General features: G+C 43.9%; 2 protein-coding genes across 2 annotated transcripts in view; both read left to right on the top strand.

Moving 5' to 3' along the window:
• jcadb (junctional cadherin 5 associated b) overlaps nucleotides 1–3,007 on the top strand; it is a 14,379-nt gene extending 11,372 nt beyond the window's left edge. The window contains exon 4 of the mRNA XM_025052457.1: nucleotides 18–3,007. Coding sequence (XP_024908225.1) covers nucleotides 18–2,915 — 2,898 coding nt within the window. The 3' untranslated portion in view covers nucleotides 2,916–3,007. The remainder of the gene's footprint in view (nucleotides 1–17) is intronic.
• A 12,246-nt stretch (nucleotides 3,008–15,253) lies between these two features.
• Nucleotides 15,254–19,817, top strand: part of LOC103396818 (supervillin-like) — a 21,486-nt gene continuing 16,922 nt past the window's right edge. Inside the window, 7 exon segments of the mRNA XM_025052458.1 lie at nucleotides 15,254–15,314; nucleotides 16,620–16,683; nucleotides 16,780–16,853; nucleotides 16,933–16,990; nucleotides 17,075–17,223; nucleotides 17,330–18,140; nucleotides 19,382–19,817. The exon segment at nucleotides 19,382–19,817 is cut by the window's right edge and continues 46 nt beyond it. Of these exon segments, the coding sequence (XP_024908226.1) occupies nucleotides 15,254–15,314; nucleotides 16,620–16,683; nucleotides 16,780–16,853; nucleotides 16,933–16,990; nucleotides 17,075–17,223; nucleotides 17,330–18,140; nucleotides 19,382–19,817 (1,653 nt within the window).

A 19,817-nucleotide genomic window follows, 5' to 3' on the forward strand; every position in this document is an offset into this window, starting at 1 on the left:
CCGGAGACAGGGGACAGGTGGGCCCGGGACAGGTGGGTCCGGGACAGGTGGGCCCGGGACAGGTGGGTCCGGGACAGGTGGGCCCAGGACAGGTGGGTCCAGGACAGGTGGGCCCAGGACCGGTGTTGCTCAAGGAAACTGAAGCCCGTAAAACAGCTCCCAGTGAAAATGACAGTAGTAGTCTTCGATGGTCCAATAGGGTGACGAGCAAAAAGAGTGAGAGTGTGGCTCCTGAACAGAACCGTGGTCAGTTTCTGCCTTCATCTATTCTAGGTAAACCACCGCCTCCCCCATGTAAGCCGGCTGATCAGACTGTCTCAGAAACTGTGACGGAGACGAAAAAAGTGGAGGTGCCTGAGCCCCAAGAAAAGGAAAAATCCAAGAATTTGAAAAAGAGACTTAGTGAGACCATTTTTTGTTTGGTGTCTGTTCCTGTTACCCCACAGCTCACTGGCATGATCCGTGATCAGAATAATAACAATGAGAAATCGCCAGACCCAGCGGACAGTCCAAATGAGAATAAAACTGGCCACTTAACAAACCAAAGCCTCCAAAGCACATCCTCGGCCGAAGCAGAGCTGCAAGTACTAACTGCTAGCTTTGCTAGCAGCAAGACGAGCAGTAGAGCGAGCAGCAAAATGTTCAAAAAGTTACCCTGTAGGCCCCCTAAAATAAACCATTATAAGGAGTTGAAACTGTCAGGATCTTGGCCGTCCAACCAGTATCGAGACCAGGAGACACAAACTAGCCCAGAGGCCCAAAAAACTGCCTCAGAAAACAAGGAAGCACAACAGGAACCGACCCGTCCCAACACCGCAGACTCCCCTGACAGCAGCAGTTTAGTGGGCACTGCGTATACCTTCCCCATGAAGGGAGTCAAGAGTTTGAAACTGTCAAGCAACAGCGCATTCTCCCTGACAGCCACTTTCTCCAACCAGCTGAACAAGAGCACAGCTCAGCCGCCAGCAGAACCACCCTCAGGAAACGTAGAGGAGGCCCAACCAGCAGCAAATACTGGAGAGGAGGAATTTGAGCAGTACCTTCTAAAACCAACCACCCAGCGACCATGGGATGCTGTGAAAGAGTTAGAGGCCATCAAGAAGGAACTCCAGCAACAGCAACAGCAGCAACAGCAACAGCAGGAAGGGAACAAACAGCCCAGTGTGGACAAGTGCATAGAGGATCTCAACGAGGCCTACAAAGACATCTTGGAGCTCGGTACTGCCAGCAAAAAAGTCCCAAATGGTTCTGTACAAATCCCTGAACGTATCAAAATCAGATTGACATCAGAACCACTCAATAAGCCAAGCAGCCTTAGGCGCAGTGCAGTCAGCTGGTCTGTCGACCCAGAATACAGAGAAGTCAAGAGCGCCTTCTCCAGGCCTGCAACGAAGTCAGTGACTTTTAGCAAACAGCTGCGAGAGGAACTCCCAGTCCCTCCTCGGGAGACGGGTTTCAGAGAATACAGGGTTGTTGCACACCTCTCTCGTAGACGTAGCAACGATGGCCGGACAGTAAAATTAGACCTGCCAGATGAGCCCATCGAGACACCGCTTTGTGATTTCAGTCCAACTATGAAAACCACACCAGCTGAGGTGCCGTGGGCAGACAGACAGCCTATGCAGGATGCCTCAACACTCACGAGTCCTCCTGACTATGAGGACATATGTCAGGCCTTGCGTCAGACCAGAGACTCGGCGGATGTCAGTAAATCGTCCACAGGCCTAGCTAACGATGGAGAGCTTCTGCAAGATGCTAATGTGGACTCAGAAGAGGAGTGTCCTATTTGTAAAAGAGAAATGGAGAACCAGATGAGACAGGGCCCACTGCCTCCACTACATGAGGAGAACAGCTCAGATAGTTCAACCAATCAAAATGGTAGTCCACCACAATGTACTGCTTTAAGAAGTCCAGCAGATGATGCTAAACCAGAGGAGTCAAATGACTCCAGTTTAAATCATTCAGGGTCTGATGTACATAACGAAAGGACAGAACAGCATTCTTTGATGCAGGAAAATGTGGAAGAGGGTGAAAAGACAGACAATGCTCAGGTGGAAACCTCGGACAGTTTGTGTGCAGTAAATCTTACTGAAAATGTACCAGCAGACGAAGCTACAGAGGAGGGTGCATCCACAATATCAACCAATGACGTGGCTGCAGATACTGAGGTCACAGAGGACGGAACGGTTTGTGAGAATGTAATAAAGGATGTAAAAGTAGGAGAAAAAGAAGCCATTGTTGGAGCAACCCCTGAAGCCAGTGCAGGCAAGCAGTCATCTGAAGTTCAAGATGAGAGCGAAGTGCAGGACAACGCAGCGTGTGAGGACAAGGAGGAGACAAAAAAGAAGCCTTTTGCTGTCCCAGAGCATAAACTTGGTTTACGGGCTCATCTGGGACGTGACTACCCAGGGTTACCGGAGTTTCCACCAGATAGACTGCCACTTTCAGTTCCCCCAAATTTAGACCGAAGACTGTCTCTAAGCTTGGAGGGGGAGAAAAAAAAGAGGGATCCACCGAATCGAATTGAGGCATTGCAAAACAAACTAGCTATTTCTCCAGGAAGAGTTGCGGTTGAGCGCCTAGCCTGGATGAGGGACGTGGATGTCATGTATCGGGTGAGGCGCCTCAGTTTTAGGAGCACTGACTCTGGTGAAGGTGATGCGGAAGGGGAAGGCAAGGACGAACAGGTTGAGGAGATCGATGCTACTCCTCGGAGACATAAGGAGGACGACCTGGAGGTGGACGATTCACAGCAGGTCTCCAAAGAGACAGTGTTACAAAGTGAGACAAAGTCATCTTTATCAGGTAAGATTGACACTTTCAATGGAATTAAATTGTTGTTTGTTCAAAAATGTATTCATAGCCACTGTTATCTGTCATCTCCATCAGTCTGTGCCACTGCTGAAAGGGAGTAAATAACTACTGGCCTTCTAAAACATTTGAGAATATTTTATCAAACAAACAACTACAGTTCACCTTGAGTTCAGCTTCTTTCTGTGTCATTTTTCTTTTGGCTTTCCTTAATCTGTTTTTCTGTGTCTTTTTTCTTTTGGCTTTCCTTAATCTGTTTTTGAGCTACATTTGAAAAATATCAGGTTTTTGTTATCCCGTCTTTGGACTAACTTGGCTTTTATAGCCCTCACCTAAATGAGCCTTTGTCTTCTCCTGCCTCAGAACTCTGTGATGCCAGCCGGATGAAGACATTGTAGGACTTCTACGACCATCGTCATCTTATCTGAGGTTATTAGCTCCAACACTGTGACCTGGCTGCCTACTAGAATGCCTTCATCTCATTTTGATACTGAAATGGCCTTCTTGTCCGACAAGAGCATTGTCTACATCCTCACCCTTGGCGCTGCGTTGACTTCTAAGAGTGCTGTTCCACTGCCAAAGGGAGGTGCCCCTTTAATTTGTTGGGGGCAACTTCCACCCTAAACCCTTCCCCAGCCTTCCCAAACTCAACTCCCCACTACTACCCCACCGCCCCCCAACTGCATCCTCTCGTAGGGTTTCTCCTTGTTAGTATTCTCGTAGCGGCTTGTCCTTTTGATCCTCTACTTCTTATGCTTTTTCTCATTGGCATACATTATGCAATCGTCCCGCATAATAGAACTGTTTAAATGTCCATAGTAAACATAACTGCGACATCTTTTTGCATTCGGAACAAGTATGTTTGTTTACAGGCGAGACGTTAAGGATATGAATGTAAGCATTTATGTTTAACCTAGCTTAGACATACACCAAAATAAACTGCGTTTTTGATTGTTAAGAAGCGGCACTGGCCGTACTAGAACTGAACTGGATCACTGTCTTTGGCTCAAGAACTGTTTTGATTTCCAGATGAGATTCTTTTTTTAAATGAGTAACACTGAATCCTGTTTCATTGCTTTTGTACACACAGCACCCATAACCACAAGATATGAAGCTCTTCAGTGAAGAGCGACTCTTTACCATACGACATGACATAGATCGGTGACCTGTTATTTGACACAGTGATTCTACACTTGAAGGGGAGAAAGGTCTTCTATTCCAGATTGTGTTAATCCTTGAACGATCAGGTGAAAGTCTTGGGTGATCTGCCTGATCAATGTGGCCTAATCTGATTTATCAAACTCCGTTCCAGGTAATTTCAGGAAGCAATAAAGGCAAAAAATTGAATTGAAAAATGGTGGTCGGCAACTTTGATGAAGTGTTATTGGTGGATATAAAGGGGGGCGGGGCGCAGGGGGCGGATCCATAGAGCAATACCGCTGTAAAAACAGCTCAGTGGAAAGTTGTGTAGGAACTGTGGTCAAGAAGTGGTCGATGTAAACATGTCACTCCAATTAAACTACAGGGATATGGAATCGTGTCAGGGTATATGGGGGCTTTACATGGGGAGGGTGTTTACTTCATGATGTACGAACATATATATATATATATATGTTCATACATCTGTAAGCAAAAGAGGACATTTCACGGAATATTTATTTTTCTTATCATCAAATTGTTAATGAGTTTGCATAATGTACAAAATAAAGTATATTTTAAATATTTTAAGAGATATTTTGTATTCAACCATGATTTTTTTATTTCTCCATGCTTATATCAAGCAGAAAAGTTATCACACATCTGTATAGTATCATAGCGAGACTGAACATAATTTTCTAGTGCTTTAAAAACCTGAGAGAGATTAAAGAAGGGATGACCCGGCGGTGTGCCTTGATCACACAGTTCATCGTTAGTGAGCGGAAGGGTTTATCGTTGCAAGTGATGACAGGATGGAAACCTTTTGGTAGTGCCATGATTTCCTATTTGTGCTTTTTCATTCGCTAACGGAGCCACTGTTGAAAAACACCTTGTGATGTTTAAGACATTAGCTCACCTGCCTTTATTTCTAATTTGCTGATCAGATATTACATGTTCATGTTCTGATTATAAGAAATGGAAGTAGCTATGACGGTTGTAACTATTTCAAATGTCACATGATGACAAATGTACACAATTCACTCGACGTCTGAAGACATTTAAAGATTTCTCATGCCACCGGAACCCATACACAAAGTTCACCTTGGATATGACTTCTGTTATCTTTTTGGCAACTGCCATTTGTGCCAAAATGTGCCAATGTGAAGAAGTAGTTACTCTCCCTTTGCACAGACACAGGGTCTTTTAATAGTCAATGAACAGAACTACCTTGGATTCAGGGTTCCGTCGAACTCCTGAGTCCGAATTAATAGTTTCAGATGAATTAACTTTTAAGCTTGCTTGCTAACCAGACATGGCTAGCAAGCCACAGCAGCAAATTAACAAACTAGCAGCACAGTCTAGGTTTACGGACGGACTTTAAGTTGTCCAAGTTGTACTTAAGCAGGGTTTTTTTAGGATTTGTAAATTTGACATTGTGTTTTACTCAACAAGATCTTAGGGAAAATGTTTTCTGACATCCAGTACATGTAGGTGATCTCATTTGAATTCCCTCATTTTGTAAATTGATTGACATCCAATTGAAACCAGCCTACAACTAGACTTTGAGTGTAATGGCTACATCCATTTCTTAGACGTGGACCTTGTTGTCTTTCATTTTTACGTGTCATTTTCTGTTTAAGTTATGATTGAATGTCTTGAAATAAAATTGATACTATTTTCCTTTTGTTACCTTTTCCGACTGTTTTACAACATGTTCCTTTTTGTGCATATTTTTCTGCTGTCACGCACGCTAATTGCACTAAAAGATACAATGTAGCATGCTATTATTGACTGAGAACCATGTAGCCGCAAAGAAGTATGACTTTTTAAATAACAGGGTCTTTTGATAAGTTCGAAATTGAAAGGATTTACATAATGAAACATTAAAATGAAATAAAAATACAACTTTGCCGCTACACGGATTTCCCCCCCAAATAGCAGCTTTGCATTGGTTTTAATGTGTCAACAACAGGTCTGTTTAATCACTCACCTAATGTGTAGCATTTAACAGCTGTAGCATTTGATCAACTCAGAACTTTGTCCTAGCATTTCAACCATTTCTTGTAAATCTTGATCATGCCGCCTTATTAAATGTGTACATTACGTTATACTCCAGGCAATGCCAAATATTAACGTGCTAAGCACTGTTCATACCTTAGGTTTTTTACAACTTGCTGTTGTGCTATCCCTCACCGGAGAGGTACAGTAGCATTCCGGATAGTCTCCGCTCTTCATGCTGTTTATCTGTAGGAACATGGAATCAAAGCTGTGAAACTTCTAATGGAACAATTTAAAACCATGATTATTAAAAAAAAAAAAAGTTAAAAACCCCATTATCGTCAGCATTACATTGAGGACAAGCTGACACGCCCATAATTACTAACATCCCATTTTTAAACCATTTACAAGGGTCAAAAGGCTTGGCCTTGGTCCCAGGTGAAAACTGCCCCTAACAACATCTAAAAAGCTATTTCAGTACATATGCTCCAGAATAATTGGCATGTCAGGTACACTTGAACATTTGACTCTTTGTACTGCAGGTTATGTGCAACATGAAGAAATTATGCACACTTGTAATATTTTATATTTTCATATGAGATTTAAGTGCTTTTTGTACATACGGACGTCTTTTTTTCTTCCTCGCATGAAATGCAAGAGAGAGGGGGGAGAAAAAAAAAAGGTTTTCATAAAGTATATTTGCATTTGGTATTCCAATAGTAAAAACAGTGTGGGCAAAACATTAAGTTTGATAATTTAATTTATGAAACTATGCCAAGTATTTAAAAGCTATTTTTAGAGTAAAAGAAAAAAGAAAACTCATTCATTTCTTTCTTTAACACATGCCTTTATCTTTGTATCTATAAATATGAGCATAATCCATAGTCATGATTGTGCTACTGTTGTATGATACTGTAGTCTGATTCATAAATAAACTCTTTGCATGAATGCTGTTTGTCATCAATTGCCTTAAAAAATGACACCCACATATAAGAGCTAGCCAGCAAGAGTGTGTGGGCCACACGCACATGGTTAAATAAACTATACGATTACATTTGTGGGTATGTTACAGCCCTTGTGTGGTTCACATGGATTTAAGTGGGTACGAGAAAAGTGCCAAATAGATCACAGACTACAGATGATTAATAGTTGCTGCTTACACTCATCTAAAAATCAAACCTGCAGAGAGTCGCGTCATAGTCTGGACCAACGTCGTCCTTTGGGGTAGAAAAATTAGGATTCTTTTGTGGGAGTCTAAATAAGAAGACAAACAGTTGCCCTTCACAGTTTACTAGAGAGACTTGAGATCATAAAAATAATGTCATATTGTATGTTGAATGCTATTTGTTAAAGAGATTTCAGAAATTCTAGGACTTACTAAAGCTGACTGCTTTGTAAACAATTAAAACTGGGATATTATCCAAAAGTATTTAAGGTTTGCGTCACTGAATAAAGTAAGAAATATAGAGGTTTAATTTCCCCTGAACAAATTCTAATCTGAAACAGTATAAGGTAATCCACCAGTAACATGTCTTTTCATGCATGCAGACTTGTATAAAAGTAATTTCAGCTCAATTACCTCGCCAGACGGTCACACTGAGCGCAACTCGGTGAATTAAAGAGCTGGCAAAGACTACACTTGAAGCTGAACCTTGTTAAAAACCTCCCACTATGCTCTCTGGTGCTTGGAGGCCATCCATTTCTCAGAGCTGCACCAAAATCATCAGGTTTTTTTTGTGTTTTTTTTTTGGAAAGTGAATAAAGAGGAAGTCTGATTAGTACTTCCACTAAAGTGTTTTTTCTTTAATAACATATTAACCACCTCTACTATTTGTGATTCTTTTTGTGACTTCACTCCTGTTGGTCTCTTGATCTAAGAAAATGGAAGCAAATAACTAAATAAAATATATTATATATATATTTACCTTGTACCTGTATTTGTATTAGGTTATCTTGCAAACTTTCATATAAAAATAATTATTTATAACTATAGCTTCTAAAAATAAATTTCACAAGTAATATTATGTGACAAGCCCATTAGTTAATATGAGAGAGGATTTATTAAACTATTTTTTCCTCTTCTATGGTGCTACCTGTTGCAGGTCTGTGCATTATCCTCCGATGTAGGTTAGCTGCTGCTTTAATAGCTATTATCGTTTAGTTGTTTAAATAAATAAAAAAATGGCACTCACCAGTGGAACAGATTTGTGTGGTGAATCAAGAGATCTTCAAAATCAGTCCTTTCGGTGCATTTGGAACAGCTGATTGTGTGTTTTAAGCCATAAAGTTCAGTTTTCAAAACGATGTTGCTAACTAACTTGCCTACTGTGCTATGCGGCCATTTTGGGAAGCCATCTTTCTTAGGTGTGGAAACTTCAGGAAGTAGATAATAATAATAACAATAAAAGCATATAAACAGAGTTTTGAATGTGAGTGTATATTCGTACTACATTACACCTTTTAAAATAATTAGATTTTTTTTAATTTTTCTGTCAACATAATAATAATAATAATAATTTTAAAATAATTGGATTTTAAAAAAAAATTCTGTCAACATAATAATAATAATAATAATTTGAACAATATTGATCCCATATGTGGAAAACTTGGAATCGAACCGAAAACTCTTTGCTCTTTGTTTCCGACACAGGAATGCTAACATGCTACACTATGTCAGAATCCGAATATACGTGGGTACGGGCAGGTCACTTCGAAAGTGCATCGCAGGGGCCACATAATGAGACATTAACTTACACATATTCATGCATATCTCGGGTTTACAGTGTCCGATTTCCAATTTTTCGATGTTTTTGGAGTACCGTGAGGGAACGATTACATACGGAGAAAAGAAAAATAACTTGGGAATCGAACTTGCGTATCGTTGCCCGTCTTACTGTAAAGGCAAGTTTTTCAACAGCATCTGCCGCCATTTAGCTGAAGCTAAACGAACACGATATTATTTTAGCTACAGCTCTTTTTAGTCACAACGTTATTGACAGAATAGTCCTGAATTGTAAAAACTTTAACAACATAATCGTGAATTGTAGTCACTTATTGTAGTCTTATCATGTCATGTCTCTTATTTAATTTATTTTTATGGTGTTATACCAAATTAATATTCTTTATTGCTCATTGTTCATCGACAAGGACAGACATTGTTTAAGTTCCGTTTACTTTCACTACTTTACTACTTTCACATTACTTTCACTAGCACATATTGTACTGTTTTTTAAACTATACTTTACTTGCTGTAATAATGTTTCAACTGCGTTGAGGAAAAAATCAGTGTCAAATCCTATGTGTCCTCTATTTTTTTTTCCAGTACTGTTTTTAAAAATAAAAACCACAGTGTGCCACTGTTCTTGCTGGGAGCTGCCGTCCTGGCTTCAGCTGTCTCTCCGTCACAGCTGCCTCCACCTCAGTCAAGACGGTGAGTGAAGGCAAACACACATCTATCATTACGGCACAGCTGTCAGACATGTTCTGCTGCTGCTGCTAGGACAATGTGTTAGTCCATTAATGTCACACTGACAGTTGTTCCCCGCTCTTCTTCCACTCGGTACATTTTGGACAGCATTCTTGACTCTAACATGCTGCAAATAAGACCGTGATTGTGGTGAAGACAGTGTCAGCAAATAAAGGTAGGTTACTGTCAACATGACTGAAAACGCTGAAAATGTTATAAGAAAAAAATGAAATATAATAATGCCCCATCTGCAGGAAAATGTGTCAATGGGTTCTAATTAGCAATAGTCTGTACTCGGAGGAGAATCAATGTGAAAAACACACTGTAACAAAACAACTACATAATTGAAAATATAGAAAAATGAATTAAAATACATGTACAGGGATTTTAGGTAAAAAGTGTATTTACAGCTAGTAAAATATGTAGTTAATTAAGTTCAAATTGTAACATTTGGCAAATGTCAGGTTGTACGATGTAGCGAGCTACGTCCACAAGATGGAGCCAAACAACAGCAGTCCAACTAGCGGCTGTGTTTTCAGCCACATTTCTCCTACAGCTTATACATACTGTATAAATTTTCAACCCCAAACGGCGATACTTTGTACTACAGACCGAGCAACAGTAGAGAGTAGATCTGTAGTCTGATCTGTTGTTAGATCAAAGTGTTGTTGGATTGTAGTTTAAACAGCTGATTTGATTTCCCCCAGCTCTGGGAGCCCGATGCTTCCTGGCTATTTATGGCAGATGCCCCTCTATTGAGGCCGCTGTCTTCGGCCCATACATGGCTGTTGTGGGATGAGGTTACCTCGCCGGGTTTGGCCCGCTCTTCCCAAACCTTTTGGAAGCAGTGTTGTGTCACCTCTCCCCATCACATCAAGCCCAAAGATCCCAAACCTGGTTTACAAGAATGGACTTGACGTTTGAGACAGTGACAACCACCGACTCCAAAGACCACGGGGCTATCTCCGAGCAGTAGCAGCTGGTCTCCTTCACCCTTCTCCCGCTTGACTCCCTCTCCTTCTCTCTCCCTCCTCTCTTTCTTCTGTGCCTGGCTCGTCCCGGGCTGATTTATTTGGGGAGTGGGAAAGCACCAGGTTATATTTGTCAGCTGCTGAGTTTGGACCTGCTTCATGCTGGATGACTTTGGAACCCTTTGTTGGCTCTACCTACATCACACCTGTACCTCCTGCTCCCTCTGCACCAGCTTGGCCCCCAATTAGGACTGAGGAGAACCTTTTGTGTCGGTGTTTTCCAAGGTCTGTCCTCTGAGGAGTATTATTGATGCAGCCACGTTGTTGTAAGTACTACTTTGTCTCTCTCCAACCTTTTATCTTGCTCTTTATTATGTTATGAGAACAGACTTGTTGCACAGACTCGTGCAGCTCCACACACAGACGGCGTCTTCTTCACATCACCTGTTGGACCTTTACAAAACCGCAACCGATTAACGAACTAAAACGTCAGCTTCCAAAACTCAACTTTATTCCACGTTGTTTCTTCTTCACATTTGAAAGTCTCAGTCTTTTCTGCTGTCTATAGTCACCATAAGGGTATTAGCATTCCAAGCTACAGATTATGGCTGTGGAGTGGTATGTGTGTGTGTGTGTGGTTAATCAATCAACAATGTGTGTGTGTGACTGGAGAGTTGTTCCTCTCTACAGCTCTGTTTTTATAGTGTGTGTGTGTGTGTGTGTGTGTGACAGTCGTGGCTGTGCTCTGCACCCTGTGCACTCGTCAAAACGAACCGACAAGTTTACAAGTCGGGCCGACTGTGTTGACCTTCTCTTTATTATCTGTCTGTTTATTATTTAAACACACACACGATCGACTACAAGTCAACACGTAAATATCTTCATGTTGTCATGTAGGACTCACCTCTAATTCGCAGTAATTAAATATAAAAAAAACAACTATTTGACCATCAGTTCCATTCATTGTGCTCAGGATTACACACACGCAGCTGTGAATACAACACCGGCCGACTGTGTAACAACCACGCACCTACACTCGAATGAACTGTGTGAAACTCAGATCTGTTTGTGTGAGACATGTTTCCCGCCGCAGTATTCTCGTGGTGTTCTAGTTGTACGAGAACGCCAGAACATATTGTGACTGAGCGCGCTGGATTTTCCTGGATTAAGTGGATTTTCCGAGAAATAAGAAAATCACAGAGTCACAGTGTGTTGTGTTCACTTTCACAACACACGTTGGCAGGAAGTGCTCACATGGATACGCCGGCTCTGATCTGGGGCTTCTTCAGCAGCAGACGATGCAGCAGATGAGGAGATACTGTAGCATTTCTACAGCAGCGCGGCGGCTCTGCAGGACTTTTGTACATTTCTTCAGTACAATCTGGTATTTCCATGGTGCTTAAACCTCCTTCCCGAGTCTTGGACTGTCCCAGTGGTCCTCCACTGTCTCCTCCTCACCACAGAGTCAGCTCCGTGCTCATCCACATCCATATAAGAGCAGACCAGGCAGAGATGATGCAGGACAACAGACAGGAACGCAGATCTGGATCTGAAGAGTAAATGTTTGAGTGAGGAGGCAGCGTGAGGCCTCCCTGCTCCGCCGCCTCAGGCTCCCACTTCACCTCATCATCTCTGTCCCTGAAGGACACGGGAGTTTATACTGTGTGCAAACACATCACTTAGTGTAGGAGTTAGTAAACCAGTAAACCAGTAAACAGTTTGGATTTTGAAATTCCTCAAAGAGATGAACCCCAACCACCAGGCTTCTATACCAGTACCAGGCCTCTGGACCAGTACTGAGCGTATGGACCAGTACTGAGCCTCTGAACCAGTACCAGGCCTCTGGACCAGTACTAAGCCTATTAATACGGGATCAGGAAATATTATAATAACAATGTTCTTCCAGATGTGTACCGCAGGCAGAGTTCCAGTTCATGGCTCAAAGTTTCAGGAATGTTTACAGGCGTAGATTTACGACAGTCTGTGTTTTTTAAGATTAATCTTCCAGATTACGACTGTGTTTCTGGACCAAGGATGTGCTGAGGGTCACAACCTTAAGATGTTCTGATGCAGCGGCCCACAGGATGTGAGACGTCCAGATATGTCGGAGTGGTTTACACAAGCTTAGAGTGGAATTTTTCGTCCGTGGTTGTGGCAACAGTTTAGGAGACATTGTCCAAACAGCGGAGGTCGTACAGTCAGTGGAGCAGGTCTTGGTTCTGTCACAGGCAGAAAAGAACTCACATCTTTTCACACAGACACTGAGGCCAGAATTGACCTATCATTTTGGAGAGAGAAGGGAGTTCTTTTTTTTCTTTTCTGCCTAGCATCAGCGGACGTGTTTGTGAAGTTTGTCAGTCCTCCAGGTCACTGTGTCCTGCGGAGTGTAGATAAAGACCACTAATCGTCTCAGATTTTTCTCTGTGTTCCTGAATAAACACAGATAAACCTTTTACAATGTAGTGACTTAATTATGTTCCATTCGTTTGGCTTCGATCTCTTATGTCGTGTTAATGTATAAAAATCCACCCTCCATTTGGTGATGAGGAAGGCTGTGAATATTATTTTTCATACTCAAGTTTACTGTTGTATAAGTGCGTTGTATAATGAAGAGAAAAATGATCTTCAACTGCAGTTGCTAAGTTGTTAAGTTGTAACATATCTTCCAGAAGTGAAACTTTGACTCTAAATGATCAGATGAGTGAACTGATCATTGGAAAAGTCCACGTGGATCAGTGTCATCCAGTGATGATGCACCTGGAGAGGAATATGAATATCATCAACAAAAAGTGACATGTGGAGGAGGAGGAGGAGGAGGAGATGGGAAAGGGAGGGAAGGGTCAAAGGGCACAGAGCAGCACAGTGACTAATGTGTTGAAGGAAAACTGGTGAAGAAAGTGAGTTTTTTTTTTCTGCCTAGCATCAGCGGACGTGTTTGTGAAGTTTGTCAGTCCTCCAGGTCACTGTGTCCTGCGGAGTGTAGATAAAGACCACTAATCGTCTCAGCTTTTTCTCTGTGTTCCTGAATAAACACAGATAAACCTTTTACAATGTAGTGACTTAATTATGTTCCATTCGTTTGGCTTCGATCTCTTATGTCGTGTTAATGTATAAAAATCCACCCTCCATTTGGTGACGAGGAAGGCTGTGAATATTATTTTTCATACTCAAGTTTACTGTTGTATAAGTGAAGAGAAAACAATGGTCTTCAACTGCAGTTGCTAAGTTGTTAAGTTGTAACATAACTTCCAGAAGTGAGACTTTGACTCTAAATGATCAGATGAGTGAACTGATCATTGGAAAAGTCCACGTGGATCAGTGTCATCCAGTGATGATGCACCTGGAGAGGAATATGAATATCATCAACAAAAAGTGACATGTGGAGGAGGAGGAGATGGGAACCACGATGAAGGGTCAAAGGGCACAGAGCAGCACAGTGACTAATGTGTTGAAGGAAAACTGGTGAAGGGAAAGAGAGAGAGAGAGAGAGAGAGAGGAGAAAAGAAAACAAAGCTGAGCGGTGAGCGGCGGTGGACGTGGTAAACACAGGCTGACAGGGTGACCTCTCCCCCAGGCAGCCACTCACCACACATGTTGCCTTATTAGGGGCGTCTACAGGGAGAGAGTCGGCTGACTGTGGGGAAGAACACCGGGAGGGAGGGAGGGAGGGAGGGGAGTTTGAGTGTGTGAACGGGTGAGAGAAAGCATCGTGCCGAGGAGGTGAGGGAGTGTGCACACTGGGAAAAATAAGACAGCGTCCAAAAACTGTGGAACAGGAGGAGACGACAGACATGTATCTGTTTGACCAGACAACTTCCTGTGTCGTCTCACCGTGGTCAGAAACAACCAAACACTCACAGGTCAACAGGTCTGACTGTGACTGGTTACACTCTTTGTCTAATTGTTACAGATTGGGCCCGCGGGCCGCCAGTTGAGCATCACTGTTTTACACCGTAGCACCCAGGATGAGCTTGTGTGTCTACCATCAGGTGTTTGGTCTCAATCTTGGGTCATTTTTAATATTACATGACGACAGGGTTGTAGATTATAATCCCGTGAAATCTGGGTATCCTAAATCCCCAAAAAAAAAAAAAAAACACAGCAGGTTGTCTGGACTGGTGTGATTGACATCAAAACTGTTTCTGAGGTTTTAGTTGAAGCTGTAGCCGTGAACATGTAGGAGAAAAAGAAGAAGAAGAAGGTGAAGCTTTTGTTTGTCACCCATCTGTACATCGGACTGCACTTTATGGCACCTGGGGAGCGGATATCATGTTTTTCGGTCACTTGGTGTCACTTTCTCCAACTTTGCTGAGATTTGAACCAGCAATTGACCAATCAAAAAGGTCAATTCTTCAGGAAAAACAGTGGCTATTTAAAAGGTTGCATTGATGACTTTTATTTTGGAAAGTGACAACAACTTCAGTCAGTCCAACCAGTAGGTGTCATGTTTCCAGTGTTCTGCGTTTTACGACGTCTAGACTCCAGCTGTTGTTAAAAACGCAACAGTAAAAGATTCCACCACCGCGCCTTTTCACAACTTCATAATAGATTTCATATTAACCTAATATCTGGCTGTGTTTGGATATTAGTCCCCCCCCCCCCCCCGGTAGAGTCTGTACCATCGTGGCTAATTTCTGCCTGTAATCTGATTAGGGCTGTGAGCTGCTTTAGCTGCTGTGGGACTCGCACACACACATCATTTGACAGCCAGTCTGTTGTGTGTGTGTGTGTGTGTGTGGTGTCATCACCTTCATCCCTGCCTGCTCTCTGCTCTCTGCTCTCTGCTCTCTGCCGGCCGCCTTTGTCTCCACGTCCGTCACATCTGTAGCTGGTCACCTCTCTGACCTCAGAGCCGTCCACCTCCTTGGACATGTCCCTCAGTCCACAGATCTCTGACCACCACGTGGACTGTGGTCAGTCCCGTGGCCGAGGTAAGGCCCGTGGAAGAGGAGTGTGTGGTCATGGAATGGTTTTCAGTGAAAGTCCAATCAAAGGACAGAAAGGCCGCGGTCACAGGGTCGCATCCTTGACACGCTGCTGGGCAGATTACGTGAGACCTGGAGAAACATCGACATCATCGACACTTGTTTGACAGAGTTTAGGAGTTCAAATCAGGGAGTAAATCTTCTTTCATCCTTGACACGCTGCTGGGCAGCTAACGTGAGACCTGGAGAAACATCCACATCATTGACACTTGTTTGACAGAGTTCAAATCAGGGAGTAAATCTTCTTTTCATCTACAAGAGTATTTTAATTTTTATTATTTTATTTGTCAAGTTGCAGTTTTTAAGATCCTCGTTTTTGTTGTCGCACGCCTTTGCCCCGAACTTCAAGATCCTCATTTTTGTTGTGCGATGTTGTCGCACGCCTTTGCCCCGAACTTGGAATGTTTTAAGCTGAGCTACCTGCTGTTCTTTAATTGGCCGACACAAAGGATGCCTGTTTGTTCTTTATGTTCCATCAGGGAACCTGCAGTGATTACTGTGTACAAGTGAGGGCCCTATTGACACACACACACACACACAGAGTCTGTTTTGCTCCTGTGAATATTAATAGAAAACCTGGAGCGTCAGCTCTGTGTCTTGTGCTGCTCGGTTTGTTTACAAGCTCCATGTGTTTCCTAGGAAATCTGCAGTGACTTCTGTGTAGAGGAGGGGGATGAAGTGGTGTTAAATCACAGTCTGACAGACAAATGCACGCACAAACATATGCAGACACCCGTAGACTACTGTGGGACTTTTGAAAAACCAAACATGTTGAATCCATGAACCCTTGTTCTCTGAAGGAGAACGTCCTCACAGGTCGTTCAAACATGGTCTCTTAAAGGTCAAACTGAGTCGGAGGTGTCCCTGAGGCGTCACGAAGAGTAACATAATATCTGTCTTCTGTACTGGAACACGACTTTACGACAGACTCTGCTCTGAGTGAGTGGCTGATTCTCCTCACCTACTGACTCACAGAGAGCTGGGAGTTTCCCCATCAGACTAAACTGGGACGTTAGGAAATGTGTCATCTGAGAGAAGGAACAGGACAGATGTCCTCCTGATTTGTTGACAGCACATGTTGTATTTGTTATGTCTATAGAGACGCGGCTAATTACTGGTAGATCATCAGTATGAGGCTTTATAAAAGCATGATTTAAATTTCCTCTAAAATGTAGGTTTCCTGCATTACTAACGTGACAGTCTGACTGGGGATTTCTTATTTTACCAAAGCTCCTGTCGTCTTCCTTCTAGGATTTGGACCTAAAACTCCCACCAAGGTTTGCAGTTCTGCTTCTTTTCCAACAGGATTCTTAAGGTAAGAATGTCAAAGTAAAAAGTAAATTGCTGTCTGATCTGTTTGATCTTTTCTTTACCTCCAGAGAAAGAAATGTTTGTGATTCTTCTCTTTCAGATTTGGGGACAAGAAAGTCCTGGTCAAAAGTGTTTCGGATACAGATGCCAAACTTTTGACCGTCCTTCCCAAGGGTACGCAGTTTTTCCTAGTCGTAATAAATACACCTTTATAATGATTTTATAAATTAAAATATCTTTTGAACGCAACCAGTTTCAGAGTTGAAGAAACACTTTGAAAAACCAGAGGCAGAGCTTGTGGTGATGAACAGGTAACTGTGGAAGTCAACACAATGACCAGTGAACAATGACGGACAAACTTGGCGTTCACCTGTGTCTCTGTCTGTCTCTGACAGGAAGGAGAGAATAGCCCGGCGGCTGGAGGGGATAGAAAACGATGGTCCTCCTCCCCTGGTGCCCGGGGGTTTGGTGGCCAACAGGATGTTGGAGGAGGATCCTCCGCGGTACACTCGGGCCTCTGACCCCTGTGTGATGAGTAAGCAAGGTACCACACTAACACACCGCGCTGCCGGTTCAAACGTTTCCACATAAACCAAACCAAGAAACTGGTATTTGCAGTGACTCACTTTCGTTTCTCGTTACTTTCACAGTGAGGCGCTACAGTCGAGAGGACGTGGAGGCACCAAAGAAGAAGGTCTTATCTCCTGAGAGATCCTCCCAGGTGAAAAGTGCAGTGGGCGGTGGTCGCGCAGAGCCTTCAGCGGTTCACGTTGACCCTGTAACGTCGTCCTCAAAGTCCAGCTCCCACCCCGCAGACTCCGCCAGCCTCAGATCCAAGGCCGAACGCATCGCCCGCTACAAAGCAGAACGCCGCCGCCAACTATCAGAACGCTACGGCATCCAGTTGGATCAGGAACTGGACGTGGATTACACACCGCGGCACCGTTCTCGCCACCACCATGAGAGCCAAGGTCGACACACGTCGTCCAAGCAGGAAAAAGAGCGACAACAACCGGAGGAACCAGCGCAGGAGGCCAGGGCGCCGTACCGCGCCGGAGTCGGCAGAGTTTACATGAGGACTCATCCGGATTCTTCTTCTGCCGACACGTCAAACCAGGCGCCGTCGTCCGCACAGGACGGATCCAGCAGACATTCAGAGCGGGAAAAGGCCATGAATATTGAGAACTACCGGCGTGCAGGAACTCAGGAACACGCCTCCAGTTCCAGGAGTAGAACTCAGGAGCACCACCCGCCCCAACAACAACAACAACAACAACAACAACAACAATCCACGCCCCAGCACGAGTCCACCCACACCTCCACCAGGGACTACAGCATCGCCGCGGTTCCAAACTCTCCTCGCACGGCCCGCCGGGCCTCACTCCCCTCCACCCGCTACGGCATATCACCCGGTGACCTCTTCATAGAGCAGCAGGCCCAGAGCATTCTCAACAGACAGGGGTAGGTTTGTAAAATCATTTCAAACACCACCTTTGACATCATGTTGGTTGAAGTAGCTAACTAACTAGCCGGCGGGCTAACTCCAGCCTCTGTACCAGTCAGAGATCTTTCTAGACTGTGGTTCTGGCTGTGTCATGCCCGCCCTGCTCCAGTTTCACATAGACAGATGCTCTGGGGAACTGTTCAGAGAAAGGCTGAAGGGTGAGAGAGGAAGAGAGGGAGGGAGAGAGAGAGATTTTATGGTAGGGTTTGATTCCTGTCCTTGTCCCCAGAGCTGAACACTTACAGGGGTTTGGTCAATCAGCAACAGTTCTTTATGCAGCCGTCTAATATAAACATGAACATGATCTAACAGTTTAGTCTGGTACTTTAAACGGAGGTGAGTCACAGTGATATATCTGACCATAGGCTGATAATTCAACAATCTGACCCTGGAAACAAAACCTCTGGTTGGGTCACAAATCAAAGCACCTTCGTTCTTTGGTTTGTGCCTCAGTTTTAGCAGCACATGAATGGTGTTAGCAAACCCAGAGTTGACGGGGTGACAACATTAGTCAGCATCAGACCCTGAGTCAGCACTTGTCAGCTGACTGCTACATTCACCCCCCGCCCCCACTCTCTGCCCTGTTAACCCCTATGAAATTACACCTCCTCAGTCTTTAAGCCTGCTCTGTCAGTGTGTGACAAGCAACGCCATTTGAGAGCTAGCGTGTGAGACTTAATCCACCCCATATGGGTCTGGAAGGTCAGGTGGGCCGCACCGCTTACCCAGAATCTCCAGGTGATTAGTTGTTATTAAAGTGCGTGCGTTCACGTGTTTGGTCTCTGACGGCTGGAGACACATGTAACAGAAGGACAGGAGTCTCTGTGGTGAAGATGAAGATGAAGATGTTTCATGGTGTAACAGTGTAATGTTTTGCTCTTCTTGAACATCGGTGACTTTTGTTTGGATCACAGTGTCACTCCTCCGTGTTCATGTCAGATCCCATCAACTGAGTTGGGCTTAGTGACCTACAACAAGATTAGACCAACCGTAGGGCACCTGAGGTCAGATCGGTGTTGACCTCGTTTCGTGCACGGACAAAGTAGAGGGAGACAGGGATTTGTGTCACTTTCATTCAGAATTTTAATCTCCTTTGATGAATGAACATGTCATAAACGTGTTGTTTTTATTATATATTTTTTTGTCTTGGTCTTAAAGTGGAACTTTGATGTGATAATGTCCTTATCCTTTCCCCAAGAATCAGAGTAAGGGAACGTTTGTCCCGGGATGAGAATGTCCAGAGGCCCCCTGACTGGAGTCCAGACACACACCAGGTGAACAGACACCAGGTGAACAGACACCGTACCCAGAGTTACCCTGCTGGGTACAAACCTCAGCACTCAGAATCCAGCCCACAGAGGACGGTCCACCATCCGTCCTCTCCTCCTGAGTATCAACATTACGGCCACGCCCTGGACTCCCAGCCCTACTTGTCCGTGCCAGCCCCCCCCAGCCCACCTAAACACGGCCCTCCTGAGGCGGCACCCAGAAGGAAAGTAAACGCTGACCAAATCTACGCTTCACACAAGGAGGCCAGACTGGAGGCCAGGCAGGCGCTCAAAGAGGAGGCTCACACCGAGGGGCTGCTCAAGAGCAGGAAAGCTGTGTTGCCGTCGGAGATCCGGCGAAGAGAA

The sequence above is a fragment of the Cynoglossus semilaevis genome, chromosome 20 (genome assembly GCF_000523025.1).
Source record: "Cynoglossus semilaevis isolate Cse_v1.0 chromosome 20, Cse_v1.0, whole genome shotgun sequence".
NCBI lineage: Eukaryota > Metazoa > Chordata > Actinopteri > Pleuronectiformes > Cynoglossidae > Cynoglossus > Cynoglossus semilaevis.